This window comes from Camellia sinensis, chromosome 2 (genome assembly GCF_055761805.1).
Source record: "Camellia sinensis isolate YWXY chromosome 2, ASM5576180v1, whole genome shotgun sequence".
Taxonomy (NCBI): Eukaryota; Viridiplantae; Streptophyta; class Magnoliopsida; order Ericales; family Theaceae; genus Camellia; species Camellia sinensis.
In genome coordinates, this window is record NC_138962.1 from 122193175 (window position 1) to 122216365 (window position 23191).

The 23191-nt window shown below is 33.6% G+C and overlaps 1 protein-coding gene across 1 annotated transcript; it reads left to right on the plus strand.

The window, feature by feature from the left end:
- Positions 1-2420: 2420 nt before the first annotated feature.
- Positions 2421-18227, plus strand: LOC114283933 (phosphatidylinositol 4-phosphate 5-kinase 6-like). The gene is made up of 8 exons (XM_082915535.1): positions 2421-5222; positions 6785-6952; positions 7179-7344; positions 7712-7828; positions 7931-8124; positions 16712-16860; positions 16958-17039; positions 17481-18227. The coding sequence occupies exons 1-8, from the start codon at positions 4150-4152 to the stop codon at positions 17767-17769; spliced, it is 2238 nt and encodes a 745-aa protein (XP_082771661.1). The 5' UTR covers positions 2421-4149; the 3' UTR covers positions 17770-18227.
- The last annotated feature ends 4964 nt before the right edge of the window (positions 18228-23191 follow it).

Sequence of the window (23191 nt, forward strand, 5' to 3'; positions counted from 1 at the left end):
ACTATATTACCCTTTTGATTTTGTTTCTCATTTAAATCAAGAGGGACAAAATAGACATTTTGCATGCTAATTCACCCAATTATATGAGCTTCACGGGTGCTCATCATGGGAGTACAATAATGCGTGGTGAATTTGTTAGGACTTTATTACTAAATTAATAACATGTAATAAATGGAAAAAAAATTGATAATATTTTGTAAGATTTACGTTATAATTTGTATTTTAAAATATTAAACTTAGTGTATTTATGTTAATTTTTGTTAATATGTATTCTCAAAGGTTGTGGACTTTAACAAAATTTTAGAAAAAAATAAAAAAACGTATTTTACAAGATGTTTGTAAAGGCGTAAAAAATGAATTGATAGAAAAATTAACTGACACAAAATAATTGACATAGGTTTATTTGAAAATGAAAAAATTATTTGCAAAAAAAATTATTCAAAAAAATTACTGAAAAAAAATTAATTGACAAAAAAAAATCAATTTTTAATTTCAGTATTTTAAAAATAGTTTGGTTATTATTGTTGATAAAAAATACGGATATCGATATATGAGTTGTGTGTTTAATTATAAATTATTGGTTGAATTAAGTTTTGAAAACTATTTTCAAAACACATCACCAAACAAATTTTCACCTTTCACATGTCACATCAAACTTTCAAAACTTAATTCAAAATACATCTTCAAAACACAATTCAACACTCTATTTAAAAACCATAACTAAACAAATTTTCTACACTCAAATCATAATTCTACAACTCACAAACTCAAAATACAACTCATACTCTCAAATCATATTTACAAAACTCTACTAAACGCTACCTAACTATTTCGTTTTCAATTTTCAATTTATATTTACAAAAATTAAAAAAATCATCATAAAAACTTGTTTGATAATTTTTTAGTTTATAAATGGTTGTCTCAGTTTATAAAGGAAAATGTGTTGTAGCTCGAAACCCATAGCCCCGAATGGCTCGATTTTCAGAAACGACGACGTTTTGACCTCTTTTTTTTTTTCTTCTTTTTCTTCTTTCCCTTCCACTTCTCGTTTGTTTTTCAAAAGTTGAATCAAACCCAAACAAACAGAGAGAAAGAGAGAAATAGCGGAGGAAGAGAGGAAATAAAGGAGGAGGAAGAGAGGAAGAGAAGGAGGAGAGGAGAAGAAGAAATTGCTGTTTTGGTCTTGTTTTTGCTCAAATTGCTACTGTTTTGCTGCTGTTTTGGTGTTGTTTTGATGCTGAAATTGGTGCTTTTTGGTGATGAAATTAGGGCTGTTTTTTGTACTGAAATTGAGGTGGTTTCTGTGCTGAAATTGGAGCTGTTTTTTTTTTTGCTGAAATTAGTGCTATTTTTTCTTCTTCTTCTTCTTCTTCTTTTTTTTTTTTTTCCTGCTGAATTTGCTGTTGAAATTGGTTTTGATTTTAGATTTTGATTTTGATTTTGGGTTTGATTTTTTTGGGCTCTTCTTCTTCTTCCTCTAATTTTTCAAATTGCCCAAGGAAAAGGAAAAAGAAGAAGCAAAAAGGGGGGGGGGAAACAATTGGTTTTGATTTTGATTTGGATTTTTTTTTTTCTCAGATTAGATTTTGGGACTGTTTGATTTTTTGGGGCTCTTCTTCTTCTTCTTCTTTAATTTTTTAGATTGCCCAGGGGAAGGAAGAAGAAGAAGCAAGAGGGAAAGAAAAAAAAAAAAAAAAGAAGAAAAAAGGTCAAAACGACGCGTTTCTGACAATCGAGCCATTCGGGGCAATCAGCTTTCGAGCTACCCAGCAGCTCCCGTTTGTAAATTTGAAGAAAAAAATGTACACACAAAAAAAGAGTTTATGTTAATTTTTAAACAAAAATTTAAAAATTTGACTAATAAATTTTTTTTCAATAATTTTTTTTTTCTCATAATTTTTTTCTAATTAAATTTTTTTCAGTTATAATGCGTATGATCCCATTGTCATAAATAATAAAAAATAAATATAAATATTTTAAGTCTGAACAAACATATTTTTTAATTTATGTTTTTAAAATTTTTTAAATATTTTATTCAAATCAAATCCGTTTGTAATTTATGTTTTTTTAAAAATAAATAAAAATCAATTTATAAAATTTTTGTACACATAAACCAAAAATCAAATCCGTTTGTAATTTATGTTCTTTTAAAAATAAACAAAAATCAATATATAAAATTTTTGTACCCGTAAACCAAAAACCAAAAACGTTACCAAACTGAATGATGTTTGAGAGCCACAATTTGTGTGGTTCAAATAGCTCAAAACTGTCAAAACGACGTTGTTTTGACATGTTTTGTGTTCAAAACGACGTCATTTTGACAATTTTGAACCATTTAAGCCACAAAAATTGTGCCCTCTACCGTTGCCCTACCAAACTATACCTTAAATTCATGTTTTGATTTGGGGGTTTCTGCAACACCACCATTGCTTGCTGCTGCTGCTGCTGCAGCAGCAGCTCCACCCATATAAAATCCATTTTAAGATGATTTATTGTATTTTCATTTTGGATCAGTCCTATTTACTGTAATTTTCATGGAAACTGCTCTGCTTATTGGGAATATACACAGATCTGTATGGATCTGTGTTGCCAGAGCCACCAGCAAAGGAGAAGGAGCCGATGCTGCGGCGGCGGCGGCGGATCTATGGTGGTGGACGCAGCGCGGAGGAGGAGCAAGATGATGGAGGTGGCAGAGGCGGCGGCGGCGGTGTCATGGGCTTGAATGTGAATATATGTATATATATATTTTTTCCATGTGATGCAGCTTGCCAATTGAGTAGAAAATTTTCCTCCTTTGAAAACAATGGTTGCCACTCAGATTTTTTGTAATTTTTTATCTGAGAACTATTATATGTCACTTGATTTTTGTAATTGTTTTGTATCATAGTTTACATGGGCATTTATGATTAGCTCCCTTAATTAGTGATATAATTATTAAGAAAATAATGGAAGTTGGTCCGTTAGGCCGAATACTTGTTAATAAAAGCAAATAATATCTTGTCATGTATATGGAGATACAAAGTGATAACAAAAAAATAGGCCATATATAGCAATCCTCTTTTTATCTAGAAATTCTAGGAGGCTTAGCTGAATGTATGATTTCCATATGATTTACTAATATTAGAAAGGAGAGTTAGAGAAATCATATGAGGGTTAGAAAGAAAGTTTTCAATAGTTCTTGGGGTTTAGTGGAAAAATATAAAATTCAGTATATCATTGCAAAATAAAATATAATAGAAAGTGATAAGGAAAGTTATTGTAATGTAATTGAAAACAAAATTAAGACTAATGTTAGAGAGTCCTCAAACAGAATATTCAGAGAAGTTTAACTATTACGCCCAATACTCACAATTTACGTTATTAAAGGTGAAATCTTAAGTGATCTATGCATTTTTAAAAATTAATAGTGTTTAGGTATTTAATTTGATTGATTGAGGCACTATAAATGGCAAAGACATCACCCCCACCAGCCACTCTCATGTCTCTCATCCTTCCAAGTGTTTGGTCTGGTAGGAGTTTTAGGAGCCAAACTTGGAAACAAATAACAATAATGTGTTGTCGAATATTTTGGTTCATACCCAATTAAAAAAGAAGGAATAGGGAAAAAAAAATTAAAAAAGAAAAAGAAAAAAGATACTCAAAATAATGAGAAAGCCAATGATTGGTTCCATTCTACTTTTTGCTTTCCCATCAATCTAATAGCTCCATTTTTATCAAAAATCCCAAACATCTATTTCTAGGAATAACAAAAGACAAACACCAGTTTCAGAAAATCAATAAAAAACACCAAAAGCCAGGAAGGGATTATTGTTTTATTTTCTTGGGTTTGCAATTTTTATTTATTTTTGATTGGTGGACTATATATCTGGCTTTGTTGTAGCAATGGTAGAGGAGGGTTTGGTTTTGAGGGTCACAATGATGGTACATAGAGAGCTTGATTTGGGTTAAAAAAGAGCAAAAGTGTAAGAAACAAAGAGAGAAAGAGAGAGAGAGAGAGAGAGGAGAGAGCAAGACAGGGAGGTGTTTTTGATAAGGTTGTTGGGGAAGAGAATGAGCAATGAATTGGGGGGAATTGTGAAATCCTAGGAAGTAACTGTACGCAAATCACAAGCAGCTGCAAAGAAAAGGGCAAACAACTTTTTCCCAACAATGTCAGTTGCCCACATTGATGACAACAAGGAAGATACTAACAAAGAAGAATGCACAGTGAAGGTCCTCTCCAATGGTGACATGTATAATGGGCATTGGGTTGATAACCTCCCTCATGACCAAGGAAAGTACTTGTGGGCAGATGGGTGTATGTATGTTGGTGAATGGTCCAAAGGCAAGACTATGGGTAAAGGTAGGTTTAGTTGGCCCTCTGGTGCCACCTATGAGGGTGAGTTCAAGAGTGGTTATATGCATGGTCAGGGGACTTATACAGGAGTAAGTGGTACTTATAAAGGTTCTTGGGTGATGAATTTGAAACATGGAAAGGGGACTAAGAATTATGCCAATGGGGATTACTATGATGGTGCGTGGCGCAAGGGATTACAAGACGGACAAGGGCGGTACCAATGGAATAATGGAAACCATTATATTGGGCAATGGAAGAATGGCATCATGAATGGCAATGGAACAATGATTTGGGCTAATGGAAATCGATATGACGGGTTCTGGGAAGATGGATTGCCTAAGGGAAATGGAACATTTCGATGGGCAGATGGAAGTTTTTATGTGGGTGCGTGGAGTACGGACCCAAAAGAACAAAGTGGGACTTATTATCCTTTAGTATCGCAAGTGGGTAATTTAGAATGGGATCCTCAAGAATTGTTTTCGGTTGATTTAAATGACTGTAAGATTTGTTCAGCTGAGAAGGTCACGATATTGCCTTCACAAAAAATGCCCAATTGGCCTGATATTGAAGGAGAGTCATTGCAGATACAGAATCAACCCATGTCAATAGGAGATGATGACAGACATAGAAGAATGTCTGTGGATGGCAGGCTGAGCAATGGTGGTGGCACATATAGTTTTAGCTCCGATACTGAAGAAGAAGAAGAAGAAGAAGAAGAAGAAGAAGAAGAAGGAGAAGGTTTGGGGAACCTCCAACTTGACGATATGGATTTGTCAATGGGGACAAAACAACAGATTAGAATACAACCAGTAAGGAGACAGGGGGAGACAATATCGAAAGGGCATAAAAATTATGAGCTTATGCTCAATTTACAACTTGGAATAAGGTACTTCATTTACAATTGTTTTGTCTCCTTTTGATCTTATTCCTTTGTAACATACTGGTCAATCGATGAGTACTCTTGCATGTTGCATTTTGCGAAAGGGGTGCTCGCTCCCTCTGGGAGGGGAATTATTTGAGAAGAAGAAATCTTGCGAAAGATACGCACTACCTTAAGGGAGGAATTGTTCACAAGGCTAGGAGTTCTGATATCTTAAAATTGGCATGTGGATGTGTGTGTGGGTGTAAGAGGGTGTACTGTATACTCCAAGCTATACTTTTGAAATGAAATTGCGTATTTCTTGGTCGTCAAATCATATACCCTGTCATGTGGAACTATTTCTTTAAGTATTGAATTCATATATTTTTTTATATACCCATGCTGACTTGTACATGCCACTTGTTGGAGATACACATAGATTGTAGATGTTTCCTGCTGAGCCAGTTGTTTTGGGCTTATTCTTTTATTTTACCATCTTAGATGCAGGCAGACCCTAGCTTTGTAGGAAATGATTTTATGCCCATTTTAAAGTTTCGACATTCAAATTTGATGTTAGATGTTTGTGATATAAATCTTCTTCTGTATTGTTGTTGGTAGTAATTTGCTAGTGTAATAGGTCTGGAGATTGTAACACTTTATTTTGCCTAGTCTTGGCCGTAAAATGTATAACTTAAATTTGAATATTTCCCCCAAAAAAAAAAAAAAAAAAAAAAAAAAAACTTAAATTTGAATGTTGTTTATCTGACTTGTATGTTTGGAAATGGTGAGCGTTTGTATGTTGGGATATGGAGGCCACGTTGAGGCCATATGGGCATTGATGTTTGTTTTGATAGGATACATTTTAACTAATTTTTTTAATTTTATTTGAGAATTTCCGGTGGGACCCTCTTGTATAATCGTTTAAGACTACTTCAAGCTTTTCAAAAGATGAATTCCTAGGAATAGTCGTAAAAATCAGTGCATGATGCACTCTCACTTTCTTCTGGGAACAGCTGTAACATCACTTGAGTTGAAGTGTTTTCCTTTTCTAGAGTTTCTTGCTATGTTGATCTATACTAGTTCTTCTTTATCTCTTTGAAAAGATGAATTCCTGGGAACAACTGTAAAAATCAAAGCGTGACTTACTCGCACTCTCTTCTGGGAACAACTGTAACATCTAGTGAGTTGAAGAGTTTTCCATTTTTAGAGTTTCTTGTAATGTATGATCTCTACTAGTACTCTTCTTTAGCCCTGTTCAAAAGATGAATTCTTGGGAACAAATGTTAAAATCAGCATGTGACACACTTTCACTCTCTTTTGGGAACAGCTGTAACATCTAGTGAGTTGAAGTGTTTTCCTTTGCTAGAGTTTCTATCTATCTATGATCTATACAAGTACTCTTCTTTAGCTTGTAGCATAGCTCAAAGCTTTGATGTCATTCCCTTGTAAGGTGAATTGGGTGAAAAATATGTCACTAGCACTATTTATTTATTTTTTCAATGTGATGCCTCATGTCTCGTAATGATGCTGTAATATCTCCATCTAAAATTGAAATTTACATGTAACTCATTTCTGGTGCATTTGCGCAGACATTCTGTTGGAAGACCAGCCCCAGCTACATCCCTTGATTTGAGATCATCAGCTTTTGATCCAAAGGAGAAAGTATGGACCAAATTTCCTTCTGAAGGATCAAAACATACTCCACCTCACCAGTCTTGTGAATTTAAATGGAAAGATTACTGCCCATTGGTTTTTAGGTTAGCTACAAGATACATATACTTCCATCATACTTTTTTAAGTTCATTTGCATGTGTCCATGCTTCGCTGTTGGTCTTGAAGATATCAAAGGAGTATATTGGGAAATGGTAAAACTCAAGAAGATTGAGTTTCTCTTCAAGAAAATCCTATAGCTTCAACTCTATTAGCACAGTATAGGTAATTTGAAGAAATAAGGCCTGATTCTCACATAAAATACATTTTCAGGACTCTTAGGAAATTGTTTAAGGTAGATCCAGCTGATTACATGATATCCATCTGTGGAAATGATGCCCTTCGGGAGCTTTCATCCCCTGGAAAGAGTGGAAGTTTCTTTTACTTGACCAATGATGACAAGTATATGATAAAGACCGTGAAGAAGGCAGAAGTAAAAGTGAGTTCATTTTTTGCTGATTTTGAGATAAAGTACGGAGCTTTGCATTTCAGTTTTTTGCCTTCCTATATAAGCACTGAAACAAATATGTCCATACTATACATACTATCCATTACATGATTGAACTTTATCTACTTGACTTGAACTTAGTACTTCACCAATTTGAAAACACCACAATTTTGAAGAAATTTCTGGTTTACTTGTCAAGTTCCTAAGTTTTGCATATAATTCCCTGACAAAATCATATTCTACTTCTCCAGAATGGTTCAAAATATTTTTATATTGTTTCTTAATTGTATTCTCGATGGAATCAAAAAATTTCCAAAAGGTATTAACAAGTTGTTTATGAGCTCTTAAATCACTACAGGTTCTAATACGGATGCTGCCAGCTTACTATAATCATGTTCGAGCATTTGAGAACACTCTTGTCATCAAATTTTTTGGCCTTCATTGTGTGAAGTTGACAGGGCCTGCCCAAAAGAAGGTAAGGTTAAAAGTTAACAAAACCAACTCTAAAATTCTTGGCAATGAACTTTCAAGAAATCAAAATTGTACTCTGTACTCATGTTGTGCACTGATGTCTCAGGTGCGATTTGTTATAATGGGGAATCTATTTTGTATTGAGTACCCTATCCATAGACGTTTTGACTTGAAAGGTTCTTCCCATGGCCGCACAACTGATAAACCTGAGGCTGAAATTGATGCAACGACAACGCTTAAGGACCTTGATCTAAATTTTATTTTTCGATTGCAGAAGGTTTGGTTCCAAGAGTTTTGCAGGTGAACTTTTTAATAACTTTTTCCTTTCTTATTTCTTTAATTTTTAATGCATAAAAGTGAAAGAATGTTGGAACTAACTTCCTTTCAAGTAGTAATGAACTAGACATGTTGAGGAGAGTGAAACAACATTAGTGCTAATTATTGGTTTTGACCTTATAATTATTGAATCAACAATAAGATTTCTCACTTTTTCTTGTGACCCATCTTAAAAAAAGTAGTCTTATTTGCAATGGGTAGAACTCACAATTCTATTCAAACAAGAGTTAGCTCGCAAATCAATCCAGTTAATAGTGTATAGACAAATGACTGTTGAATTGTTCTTATGATGTGGACATTCATTTGACAAGTATAAAATGCCAAAGAATGCATAAATTTGTGCGCTCAGTTTAAATCAAATTATTTCTTTGTTGATAGAGAGAAGTAAAAATTAGTTCCCAAACACTGAATAGATTGAGAGCTTTCCTATCACGTCCTAGATTTCAATAAACTGGATCCATAACCCGTGGGTTAAGGATTAAGGCATGAGGGTCAAATCTAAGTTTAATTCAACATTGGAGTGTTGTTTGAAGAACATAATTGCAGAATCATTAGCTTTGAAAACTTACATATCTTAAACCACTTAAAAATCATGAAATTTGGTGTAAGCATTCATTATTAAGTCCATTTTTTAAATGCCAATGGTCTCAACATCCCAATTTGTGTGTTCGTGGAGCTATGTCCAAGTAGGCATAAAGGTCGTTTTTAAAGAAAGACCGAACAAGTAGGTCTAAATCATTATCTCTTAAAATACATACTGAAAAATTATGAAAAACTCCATATATAACCCAGTACAATTTTAGTTTCAAAACCCCATGTCTTTCTTGATTTGATTTTGTAAATCTTATTTTCTAAATCGATTTGTAAAATGCAAGAGAATTTATCCAATTTTGGGAAAACAGTTATGAAATGTATTATATTTTTCCAAACAAGGTATATTTATAGCAAGTATTCATAGATCCATATACTATAAAAATTCTAGATTACCTTGATAAAACTCAAGGGGAGATGAACATTAAATGCCACGGCCCCATCCTGTCCCAAATGAAATAGTGCGATGACTGACCACCAAAGGCTTGACTAAGTTGAGCAATAAAGAGACTTGTCATAATTGGGGCAAAATTAGCGAAGCATTTTTATGAACCATTGTAATCCATTGAAAACAAATCTATAAGTATACAAGATGAAACATTCACCTTATTTCATTTGATTTCTCAAAACATCCCAAAAAGTACATAGGACATTTTTATTTTTTTATTTTTTCAAAAGCTAAGTATCTTTAGAACTTATAAAACTTCTTCAAAATGTGACTTCCATCTATATTACATATGTATAAAGCTTAAGCAAAACAAAGATCTCCATCAACTTGTTTTTCGCCACATAAGGGAGAGGGGTGAGTCAAAACTCAGTGAACAATATTATAAAAAAATAGTAAGATGAATGGATACCAATAACTTTTTCAACAATAGAGTATCAAAACAAAAGGTTTAATTAGTTTAAAGGATATCTTATCGAAGAACTTTAATCAAATCAGACCATATCTTAGCCATAGGCTTGCATTTTAAAACCATGGTAAGGTACATCCATTAGAACAAGACAAGACAAGGAAATAACCAGCTCGTATATTGATTAGACGAACCCACCTGCAGGTAGCAAGGGAGATCTCAATCACACTACTACCAGCTTGCTTACAGTCCCCTAGTAGTGAAGACCAATTCGAGGATACCATATTTATACATTTCATACATAAACATAGGATTTCCATTCATAACAAAACATTTCAATATATTTCAAAGGCATATCATAATTTGAGTTTCAAAAACATAAGAGCGGAACATAACTTCGAAATAATAATACTTACCAATGTTGGTAAAATTATTAAAGATAAATAAATAAAATGCAAACAACTTTGATTTCGGAAAATGAAATACAGAAACGAAAATAGAAGAATAATTGATGAATTTGAAATAGATCAAAATGAAAAGAAGATAACAATCTGGAATAGAAAATATAAAATTAGAAAGCAAACCGAGGCTCGTGTATCACATGGTGTTGCCGCCTCACTGGAGGTACTTGAGGTTATGCTAGCATCTATCTCTCAAGATACAACAGATGACGGCGAATATTGCGGCACCGCACTGAGCTGATCTAGCAAACTTGAACTACGGTGTGCCCTCTCTCTTTGACATATAAGTAGAACACAGAAAACAAGGAAACATATAAGTTCTACAATTTTGGTATGCTGATATACAGGCAGGAGATTGCCCCAGCCTTAATAAGCCTTCAATAGGGTCACTAATAGACCAGTAATTGGTGTAATAACCCGATTGTTATTGAGGCCAGTAATAAGTGTATTAACCTAGTTCAAAGCATGGGAAATACATAGGAGCACAAAAAGATAAGGGTTACTGACCTGGACCCGACAAGCCCAAGCTCAGGACCAAAGACCAAGAACCAAGCTTAAGCCCAAGCCCAAATCTAAATCTAGATCCAGATCCTAGCCCAGGCCTACATACCACGAATCATGGACCTAGACCCGGTTCAATCCAAGCATGTAGCGGCAGCACGCTCACGTGTGGCAATTTTTCTATAACATACTAAGTCCATAGTCTTGGCCTAAGCCCAACCACCACTCATCCATGACCCTCCCTCAAACCCTTTTGAAAACTTGGGATTTAAATATCCATTAATGTTTTCACATTTAACCCATGTGCGATAAGTGACTTTTCACCTTCCCAAAACCTCAACTTTATGAGACAATTTATCATTCATTTCTTAATGGTTTTGATTCATTGTTTTTGTGGTGTAACCTCCTCACTTCGGAGTATCTAAACCCACTTGGACCCTCCTCAACCGGTGGTTGGGTCTCACATTAATTTGGCCTCAAAGTTTCTAAAAAATCATTCATTGTGTTCGGTTTCAATTTTCTAAAAATTAAGTTTTTTGTTTTTCGTATTTTTTTTTTAAAATTTTTAGTGAATATTTTTAAAATTTTAAGCAATTTTTTTAATTTTTAGATGTACCTTACTTGCATGTATCTAAAAAGTAAAATTAAAATATTTGTAAAATAATATTTTAAAAAAATCAATAAATACACAAAAATACAAAAATTGTACTGAATTTTCATATATATATATATATATTTTTGTATTTTTCATATTTAGTAAATTTTTTAAAGATTTTTTTTTTCACAAATATTATACTTTTTAAGTATATTTATGTTAGGTGTATCTAAAAAAAAAAATACTTACAATATTAAAAAAATTCAGTAAAAATAAAAAAAAAAACACGAAAAATAAAAAACCCCAATTTTTGATAAGTGAATCATGAGTTAGGAAACCAAATAAGCTGAATTATTTTTCAACAGTCTTCTACATGAAGAAAATTGGCCAAAAAATGAAACAAAGGACTACGAAAAACCAGAGAGAGAGAGAGTATAACGGATAATTCTTGCACAAGAAAAAGGTAGCTTTTTCTTGTGAAAACCTATTAGATTTACTGACTGGCCACTGAACATGAAGTCTTAACCTATTTTGTCATTAATGTAAACTAAGACAATACACCTAATGCAGGAACTTCTCCTAATACAGGTAAGTTCAAACTGTTTTGTTTGTTTTAGCCCTAAAAACTTGCCTAGTTCATTGAAAAAAAAATTAGGCTAGTCAATTGTTATAGCAGTGGCCTTACTTCACACTCACATAGGTGACCTCTTTAGCTAGAGTATCCTACTATACTCTGCTTGAGTTTCTCAACACATAAGAGTCAATAAAAGCTTAACTTATCCTTCATCCTTGCAGGCATCACAGACTATAGTAACGTGCAAGAGATTTTACGTCCTCAGTGATTCTTCTAAGTTACACACAATTAGGTTGTTTCTTTGAACTTAGATCTTGAGATCTCTAGTCAATTAAGTTGGGTTTCCATTATGGTAGTTGTTATTGCTAAAGGCCTCAGCCTAATTCCCCTTGATGACTTGTCAACTAACTCTTTGTTTAATCCTTTGGTGAGCAGATTTGAAATATTATCTTTAGACTTCACATAGTCAATCGTGATAATCCCACTAGAGAGTAGTTGTCTAATGGAATTATGTTTTCGATGAATATGTCTAGATTTTCCATTATATATGTTATTCTGTGCCCTCCTAATCGTTGCCTAGCTATCACAATATATACAAATTGCTAGCAAATGTTTCGATCATTGTGAAATATCTTCAACGAAAGGGCAGAGCCATTCAACTTCTTCAGTTATTTTATCTAAAGAAATAAACTCTAATTCGATCGTTGATCTCGCAATGCACATCTATTAGGAAGATTTCCAAGACCCTGCTACTCCACCAAGATTAAAAATATATCCACTCATAGATTTTGAGCCTTTCACATCAGATATTCAATTTGCATCACTGTATCCTTCTAATACTGCTGGGTATCTAGTGTAATGCAGTCCAGAAACTCGGGTTTGTCATAAGTACCTTAGTAACCAAACAATCGTCTTCTAGTGGTTGGCACTAGGATTATTCGGTATCTACTTAGCCTGTTGATCGAGTAGGCTTTATCAGGCCTTGTATAACTGGTCAAGTTGATACGCACTCTCACAATTATTCTTAGATAAATGTAGACTCAACTCCACTAACCAAGTTTGTATTTGACTTGTGAAACTTCTAAAAAATATTATTGATACATTGAGACTGAAATAGTACAAATCCATTAGATGTTTTGAAAATTTTAACTCCTAAATGGACATCTGCAAGGCACATGTCCTTCATGTCAAACTCAGAGCTCAACATCTTCTTAGTAGATTTGAAAATCTCTTCATTACTACCAACAATTAGCATGTCATAAGAAGACGCGAACTCTCTAGAGGGCCATTTAAGAAAAAAAAAGAAATAAAAAGCGAAATTGCCTCCATCTTGTAGAACCATTCCTGGGAGCTGATGGATCTATCCCCAGGTAGTAAGCCTTTGGGCTGCACATAGATCTTCAAAAGGAAGATGAAAGCAGATGAGGCAATTAACAAGTAGAAAGCTAGGGTTGTTATCGAAGGATAGAAGTAGTGAGAAGACGTAGATCACTTTGAAACATATTCAACTGTTACTAGGATTATATCCATTTGCATGATAATTGCAATCGCAGCTTTATGGAATCTTGAAATACATCAAATAAATATTAAGACATCTTTCCTAAATGGAGATTTAGATGAAGACATCTATATAGAACAACTTGAAGGGTTCTCAGTTCTATGACAAGTAGGAAAGTCTATAAATTTGTAAGATCATTATGGTTTGAAGCAAGCAGCAAAACAATGGCACGAGAAATTTGACAATATCATGTTGTCAAGTGGGTTTAAAATCAACAAATGTGACAAATGTGTTTACATCAAGAACACAGACAAAGGTCATATACACCCCGATATCATTGTTAAGAGTATAAGTATATTCAAACCGCGGGCATGAATCATCTTCAGTTAGCATGAATCGTCCACACTAAACTAGGGTTTCATCTCTCCTAGCCATGGCACGTCTCACAATTTTGTATATACAAAGAGATAAAATAGCTGTATGATCATAAATTCTCAATCATAAAAATTGAATACATTAAGTGAATAAAAACTTTCATTGCATTAAAGGTCTGAAAAGGTCGTCATCAATGATTATCCAAGCCAAATTAAAACTAAAATCACAATATATTAATACAAATTACTTGATTATGGCTTGATTTCAACCCTAAGGAAGAAGATTAGCCGCTCATGGTTGAGAAGGAATCCGACATCATTGATGAGAACTCCAAGAATCTACCTTGGAAAGCTCTTCTCTTTGCCTCTGTAATCATTCTCTAGTGTTGAAGACCATTTTCTTGAAGTTCGAGAGCCTTATATATAAGCCTCCCACGAACTAAGTCAAGTTTTGATCGAAATATGATCTTAGAAACCTAAATTCACATCTTTTCTCACTTAAGAAAATCTTTTCTTCAACACGAGTGAATTTCCCATACTCAACAGAAAATCATCAAGTAGCATTGAGTTACGTACTACAAAGTGTAGCTTGGATGGCCTAAATGTATAACATTTTGGCTCTTATCACTCCTTTTGTCATTTCTTAATTGACTAGATTTCTAAAAGTTACCTAATTTTTTAGATTTGTTCCGAATTTGATTTTTACCCTTCTTAAATCTTATATATTTCAAATTTCTTAGCAAAATAGGCCAAATCTTCCTCATCCTCATCTTTTTCAAGATTATTTTCTAATTTAACTTCTTTAATTGATTTTAATGCAATTCCCTCATTTAAAATTCTTGAGGATTTTTTACAAGGATTAGAACAGATTTTTGGGTGAACAGATTAGAAAGGGTCAACTCATAAGTCTACAAAAAGCCTACCAATTCATCTATCTGTATGTCCCCTTATTCTGTTACTCTCTTCTATTGCAGTCACTTTTGGTCTATAACATTGAGAAAGAGATCTAAGGACTTCACATACAATTCTGCTTCAGGTATGGTCTCACCTAGGCTGAAAGATAAGTAACTATGTCATTGAGCCTAGCATAAAATTGGTCAAAGGTCTCAGACTCCTGCATTCTACATTTTTCAAATTTTAAGGTCAATAACTACACGTTAGAGTCTTTCAAAAGTTGTGTTCCCTCATAAGTAACTTTCAAAACATACCAAGTGTCTTTGGCAATCTCATACTTGGAGATAAGCCTAAAATCACTTGCACCGACAATAGTAAATATTTCATACAAAGCCTTCGTATTATATTTAATATTTTCAATGTCAATTCTATCCCATTGTCTTTGAGTTTCTAAAATATTCTCTCTGGCGGTGGTATCGGTTAGAGTGAGGGGTTGAAAGTTAAACTTGACGAAAGTCTAGACTCCTGCACCAAGGGACATCATGAAATATTTCATCTTGGATTTTCAATAGGGATAGTTACTCCCTACGAACAAAAGTGGTCTTGAATTTGACCCTACCTTGCGCATCTCGAACTCCATCACAAGAAAACAAGATCAACTCTAGTAGTCAAACTAAGTCAATAAGCAACCCTACTCTAATATCAATTAGAATATTGGAGTTTGAATAGAACGCTCCTAGAGGGAGAGGGAGAGGGGAGGTGAATAGGCCAATTGATTAAAATGTGATTAAACTAATTAATTACCCAATTTTAGCCTTTATGTTATCACAAAAATGCCAATATTTTATGTGGAAAACCCAAAAGGGAAAAAATCACGATCCCAACATCCAACAAAAATCCACTATGAAGATTCAAGAATACAAAACTCAAATGAGAGGACTTACAACCATTCACTTAGGTTTATTGAACTTTGTTGACTTGTAGAAGCTCCACGACATGACTTAACCTAGTCAGCCTACTTGATCTTTTAGACACCATAAAGCCCCATGCTTCGATCTCTATTCCTAAATGGTTCTAATTACCCAATCGATCTTGGGAGTAGAATGAGCAATGCACCGATATGCAAGGTGTTAAGGATTTTTAGAATCTCTAACAAAGATTAAAATTATCGCTTACAATAGTTTTAGACTTTTCAAAACTTTGGCTATGAAAAACATTCGTCAGGATACTAAAAAACAAGCAGAGATGCTGTATTTATATAAAAACAACTTTTAAAACCAACATAGAAAAGGTTTTATGGAAATCAAACAGGCCATCGATGACACTTGAGAAGGGATCAATCACAATCATGTGAGAGATCAATTGCATATTGATCGTTGTCTACTGCACAAATTTATTTTCAATCGATCTCTTAGGGATCAATCGCTTAGATATTACTTCTGTCTATTGAAAGAGTGATTGATTGCATTTAAAAACCTTTTTATATGCAACAAAAACATGTATGCAAACCTTACCTGAGCCGGTAATTGAGCAAAACTTTGAACTCAATGTGCTGGCCTAACTAGCATGAAAAATGACCAAACTACCCTCACACATATATACCATTCCATTACAACCAAATTTCGTCCACAAAACTTGCCAATACAAAATATTTTGTTACAAATAACATTAACCATTACCTGTGCGTAGGTGTCCTTCGTCGTGTATTTATTGGGGGCTTTTCTTTTCCACTTTGGAAGTTTCTTTGTATTAATTATATATTGTATTTGATTTTCATCCATATGATTATAATCCAATGAGATTCAATGCAATACTATTGTACACAAATAAATAAATAAATAATCATGCGTTGCATTTACTTAATAAACTAACTTTTGAATTTCCAAGTCATTACATCTTCAATTTGACAATAGAGAAAATTAAAAGGCCATGAACTGGAGAGAGAGAGAGAGAGAGAGAGTACTTAATGGGTCTTTTCAGAACAAACATTAATTAGTATATTCACTATAATTATTTTGACTTTTATCAATTCATATTGTGACAAAATCTATGTCATGTAGAGATAAATATCTCTGTGCAATGCATACTCAAAAGATTATGCAGTGCAAATGCAATTGCAAGATTAAGCAAAGGGATATTTTTTAATGAATGTTTGATTTTATGTCTATATGCTTCTTTCTTTTTGTTAGTTAGCATTTTTTTCGTGCAGGCAAGTAGACAAGGATTGTGACTTCCTTGAACAAGAGCGAATTATGGACTACAGCCTTCTGGTTGGCCTTCATTTTAAAGAAACTACTACATACACTAGGGAAGCCCTCATGACAGAGGGTCATGCTTCTGGAGTTCACACTCCTACTGGTTTAACCCTTTTATCTTTTTTTTTATCCTTTCCCTCTTCATTATTTCAAGTTGAATAATTATTGACAACTAATGTAAAATTTAATTTTCTTTACAGGGAATGGAGATCTTGATAGTGATGGAGCAGCCCCTTGCCTTTCAAGAGCAGACATGGATGAGCTTCTTTTTGACCCTGATCGGTAAACATAAACTTTTGAACATTAAAAAAAATATATCATTTACAATTTAGAAATATCTCCAATGTTCTCATCAACAATCCAAACATGGACGCTTTATATTATTGTTCTTCGTTGTCAAGATTGAAACTAGTTATTTACATGTCCAAGTTAATCAAGAAACATTAGAATGATTAAATAGTCTTCTTCCCATTTACATGAGTTCTTCTACCCCAAGTGTAATTTAATCTTGAGTGTTGTTTACTTATACTTTTTGAAACATTTCTTACAATAATAATGGATTATTGTTAATGTATTTGCTTCCGGATTCATGATATTTTCTCAAGTAAAAAGGAAAAAAAAAAAATAATTTGAAGATTTTTCTCAATTACCTCATGAGTTCTCATGGAAACATCTATGTATGATAATTCTTAATTCTCATTATTTTTAAATTGAGTTTTGTAGGTGGGCATCCACCAAATTAGGCATAAACATGCCAGCACGGGTTGAGCAAACAATGAGAAGGAGCGATTGTGAGCTTCAATTAATTGGAGAACCAACAGGAGAGTTTTATGATGTCATCCTCGTCTTTGGTATAATAGATATATTACAAGACTATGATATTAGTAAGAAGCTTGAGCATGCATACAAGTCAATCCAATATGACCCATCTTCAATCTCTGCTGTTGACCCAAAGCAATATTCAAAGCGCTTTCGGGATTTCATTTTTAAAGCTTTCACAGAAGACAGTTGAAGTTGCAAACTGACCTATATATATCTTCTACTTACAGTTGGTAAACAAGTAACCGTGTATAGATCATCTTTAGTGCAAAATCTGGAGATGTTTGGTCATTACCAATGCAAATTAACCACCTTAGTCATTTGGCACAACCATTGGAATGGAGGCTAAATTGTATCCTCCTAGTTTTGAATTATGTGCTTCAATAACCTAGCATTGTTATATTTTCCCTAGTTTTAATCCCAATTTCATTCGTGGCTGTATATTTGATATTTTTTAGAATAGATTAGGATCGCAATTCGAGTTACTCAAGCATGTTCCAATTGTAAATGATATTTAAACCTATATTGGAATTCTTTTTGTACCATTTTTTTTGTCCCAGATGAAGAGTGGTCACTGGGATTTCAGCATTGAATAAAATGTACAGAAAGAAATTGAAATGGAATGAAATTCTCTGAGGTTTGAAACAGAAACTCTTGATAGTATGCTTGTTGAACATCCAAAATCAATGCATGATGCACTTTTATCATAGCTCAAATTTTATGTCATCAGAAGAGCCATATACACCTAGAAAAATACTTCAGAAAATGCATATAAAACGAAGTTTATGTATGGTGTATATTTAAATTTGGCATGATGTGGGTCACACTCATAATTAATATGGTTATCAGATTACATTTTGTGGGTATTTTGTTGAGTGTGTAGTATTGCTAATTATGTCATTTACTTTGTCTCTTGTAAACTTTGGTTATTTTCATGTATAAAGGAGAGAATGCAGTTGACAAGACCTAGTGAGGCATGGGTGGAAAATGATCTTAGGTAGGAAGGGAGATATTAGGCAACTACCAAGTCCAAATAAGGGTGCAATTTTTATTAGGGGATTTGTCTCGTAATAAAACTTTAATTCATTAAGGACAAGCACAAAAAGTTTTCATTGAAAAGTTCAACACATACCACTCTTATCAAAATATACTTAGTGAGTAATTTAATATTTTATACTTTAAAATAATATAACTTTTGATCTAGATGTCGGTTTTTAATAAAATTAGTATTTTTAGAATCCTCTTATCAACATCAATCAAACAATTATGAAATTCTTAAAAAAAAAAAAATACCATTGTAATTGACATAAAGAGTAGCATATTACTGTTATAAAAAACAGAGTACATATTAGATGAACCAATCAAAAATACACATGCACAACATTTTTAAACTTGTATAAAATAAAATAAAAGTGTTCATTATCAAAAGAGTTCTGTGATATATATATATGCATGGAAAATATTATCCAAGAAAAAAAGAAGAAGAAGAAATTTTACTCTTTCCTTGCTCAATTATGCATCTCCTTCTTAAGGGGTTTATGAAGCAAAATAAATTAGGTGGTCATTTTCATTAAATAAGAGTCCAATGGAGGGGTTTTGGCTAAATTTTCCATTTTTATTTGTGAGAAGTGTATTTTACATTGTTGAGTGTGATCATTATAAGGCCAAAATTTATGGTTATGCTAGTAGACTAAACATTTGTACTTAACCTCAAATTGGATTAGTAATTTATGCAAAGTAGTGCATTAAATTTGTATTAGCTCTTTAGTTCAATTATACATGTGAACACCCCATTTTTGCCTCACCTATGAAAAAAGACGTTGTGCCTCTCTTTTATTGTGGGAATAACATTTCTTGACACATAGTAGTGCCTAAGTTACTGTGGACACTCCATTTTTAATCGGCTTTAAGACTTGGGTGCTCTATAAAGAGCTCTCGATGATGAAAAAAGATATCGTTCCAAGCAACAAGTCGGGAATGAAGAAAGACAAACATCTCTATACCCACAGCGAAAGAGTTTTCTAGACCTTCAAAAACTATTTTCGAATTTTTTTAAAGGTGAATAGTACCTTCTCGTTCATTCTGACCATTTTTCGCATTATGTTTTCCAAAATGATTGATCTACTTGTCACACCCCAAATCCTAGCATGATTGGCCGTGGCCCACAGGACCTTAGCCCAAAGCATACATAAGCCTAAACATGAAACCATAACCATATAGAATTAAAAACAATAGTAGTCCTTTGACATAAATAATTCAAAACAAGATTTAGTCACAAGTCACAAGTGCAAGGGTGTAAATCTGGCCCGGCTTGGCCCGACCCATGTCGGGCCTCGTGGGCCAAAACATTAGGCCCAGGTCCAGCCCTAGGCCCACGGGTATTCGAGCCTTGGATGGGCTGGCCCAGTGGGCCTGGGCCTAGTCTCGGGCTTGACCATTTTTGCTTGTTTTTTTAAATTTTTTCTACCAAAATTTTATTATTTTCCACTAAAAAAGACATTGGACCTCGGGTGGGCCGGGCCTTGAGTGGGTCTTAAGTGGGCCGATAGGCTAGGACACGGGCCAGGCCGGGCTTTAAAATGATGGCCCAGGCCTAGGGGCTCGGGCTGGGCTCGAGCCCATCTCGAGCCGTGGGTCATTTTTACACTCCTACACAAATGTAACCTAAGCAAAACCAGCCCTAGCCAATTCCATCCATATACCAAGTGGAACACAAACAACCCATGCAACAAAATAACTCTAAATGAATCTTAACCAAAATGTATGCACAAGATCAACGTAGCTAGCTAAAATGAAATAAATAAATAATGTCGTAAAGGTCTGTGTAATAGTGTGACAACCCTAACGTACACATCATTTTTACGTATCATTTGTTAGGCAAAATTGAATGATTATGTGTTTAATTTGTGTTTATCTGTTTGTTTAAGGAATATTTGGTAGAGTATCAACTCAGAATTCAAAATTGAAAGGCCAAACAGATTCACAAACCAAAATTGACTAGTATAATAGGCTAGTTGAAATATTTAGAACCATATGATAAATTTGATTAAAATTTGATTCGGATCAAAATAATTAGAATAAATCAATTAGAATTGATTAGGATTAATTAGGCTTAAGTTAGATTAATTAGCCTTAATCCCATTTAATTAGCCTAGCCTAATCAAGCCTATATGTATGTATATATATATATATATATATGTGTGTGATATAAGCTTAATGAACTCATTTCTCATCATCCTTGGAGATGAAAATTTGTAGAGAGAGTTAAGAGCTCAACTTCAAGAGAGAGAGAGGGGGAGAATTGTGTAGAATTGAAGGGATTGAGTAAGATTATAATCAAATTCAAGCTCTAGGTATGAAAGTTAACTATAATCCTTATAAATAATCCATGTTGGTGTTGAATTCATGAGGTTTGTAGGATTATTTGCATGACTTTGAGAAGGAAATGCTTTGACCACTTTGAATTTAGTATACATGAGATGAATTGAGACATGCATGCATAATCCATCATTGATCTTAAGCTTGATTTTCAACAAAATCTTTACATACATGAAGCTATACTTGCTATCTTTAAGGGTTCTTCATGATTTCACACTTATCACCTCATATGATCATGTTTTGAAAAGAAAATAGTTGAATTCATTCATGCATGGCAAGATTGAAGAGTTTTGGGTTTTGTTTTGGGAAAGTCGAAAGAGATTTTGAATTATGGTTTGATAATTATCAAGTATTCATGCTTTTATAAAGTTTTTTCTCATAATCCCTCTAGCCATGCAAGCCTTTGGGGTTGAAATTTGTGTTTTGAAACTCAAAACTCAATTTTGGAAAACCTAGAATTCGACCACTTCGCTTGATCGATGAAGTCGTCGCTCGAGCACACTTCACATGGTCCCAGTATTTTTGCAAACCTTTGCAGTTGGCTCGAGCGACCTAGTGTGCGCTCGAGCGAACTCAACTTTGCATTGCACTTGGGCTGGAGTGACCAAGTGATGGCTCGAGCCCACTTTAACACCATCCAGTACTTTTGCAGTCAAGCCGCATTGCTCGAGCGACAAAAGGTGAGTTGGAACGAAGACCCTGCTTTCAGCAATTTTTGACAAACACTTACATGTGCATTCTTAAGCATTGTTTGGACATCCTTAGTCATAGAATAAACAAGAAATACATCCAAGAGAATTGACTTAGGATATAATGTTTGTTTTATACGTGCACTTCAATGTGTGCCTTTATTATGTGTTTTGTGTAAGTAACAGCCCACTGTGAGTAATGTCTTTATAAAGCTATGTTTGAAAAGTATTTTGAATCAATCAAGAATGTTATTTTGAAATCTTATTTTATTATATATGAATGAATATCCTTTTTGAAAATGTAGTCGTGGCATCCTTTACTGAGACCCTTGCTTGGGAGAAAAATACCATGGCCCATGGATTAATTGAAACACAGAGATTTTTGATGTTAGACTCGAGTGGTCCATATTGAATTACTTGTTATGGTTTATGGATTGACTTGTTGTGGTCCTATTGAAATGACCCTAGTGGTCTTTTTGGCTTTGGCACATTGTTATATCGTTACTTTATTGGATGTATCACCTATAATGACTTGATTGGTTATTGTTAATGCAAAAGATTTATATGATTAGATATTTGAATTGTTTGGATATCGAAAAAGACATAATTTGAATTTTTGTAACAACCCCGAACTGTGATTAGTCACTAAACCATGATTAAGAATACCTAAGAAGTAATTAAGAGGAAATTCTAAATTAATAGCATGTGTATTGTGTTACTTGTGCTTATAACTGTTTGACGTAGAAATATCTGTTTGATTTTCTGATTCAATATGCGAATTGAAGGCCTTATCGGCATTCGATTAGGAATTTGCCTAGGTTAATGTGTTATTTGGAATTTTTAGTAATTTATGATGGGTTTAATTAAAATCTAATTTGGAACCAAATAATCAAAATAAAATAATGCCAATTGATTAATTGTAAGTCTAGTTTAATTAAGCCTACTAACCAAGCCTATATAAGGCTTACACACACATTAGAACTCTCTTTGTTCATCATTTTCTTGAGGAGAAAAATGTGAGAAAGAGAGAGGGAGAGAGAGTGAGAGAGGAGTGAATTCAAGAAGGAAATGAGGAATTGCTAGAGAATTAAATGGAAATTGGAGAAATTGAGCAAAAACTCACTAGAATTCAAGGAATTGAGAACTTTACGTAAGAAATTCAATCTTTAAGCCTTGTGTTTGACACATTTAATGTATGAATTCAAAAGAATTAAGTACATTAACATGAGAATTAAGCTAAGATTGGGAATTATAATTCAAATCCTATATGCATGCACATTTCACGACATTTTGGAGTTGATTCAAAAGAATTGCCACATGCATGTTTTTATCTTGGTTTTGTTATAAGAATTCAACAAGTTTTTGAGCTAAATATCTCATTTGATCATGTTTTGGATGGTTTGAGTTCATATCAAGTCATGCATGTATTATACATTGAGTTTCAAGTTTGATTTCAAACAATTGACTTGCTTTTGGGCCTTGATTTTGCAAAATAACCTTCGATTCATGATGTTATTCAAGTTTAGAAATGTTTTCTCAAGTTTTGGG

Bases quoted from the DNA above. Each gene is read 5' to 3' on its own strand.
- LOC114283933 (XM_082915535.1), top strand. From the start codon at position 4,150: ATGTCAGTTGCCCACATTGATGACAACAAGGAAGATACTAACAAAGAA. The intron at 5,223-6,784 runs GTACTTCATTTA...GCATTTGCGCAG, and splicing joins AATTTACAACTTGGAATAAG to ACATTCTGTTGGAAGACCAG. The intron at 6,953-7,178 runs GTTAGCTACAAG...ATACATTTTCAG, and splicing joins TACTGCCCATTGGTTTTTAG to GACTCTTAGGAAATTGTTTA.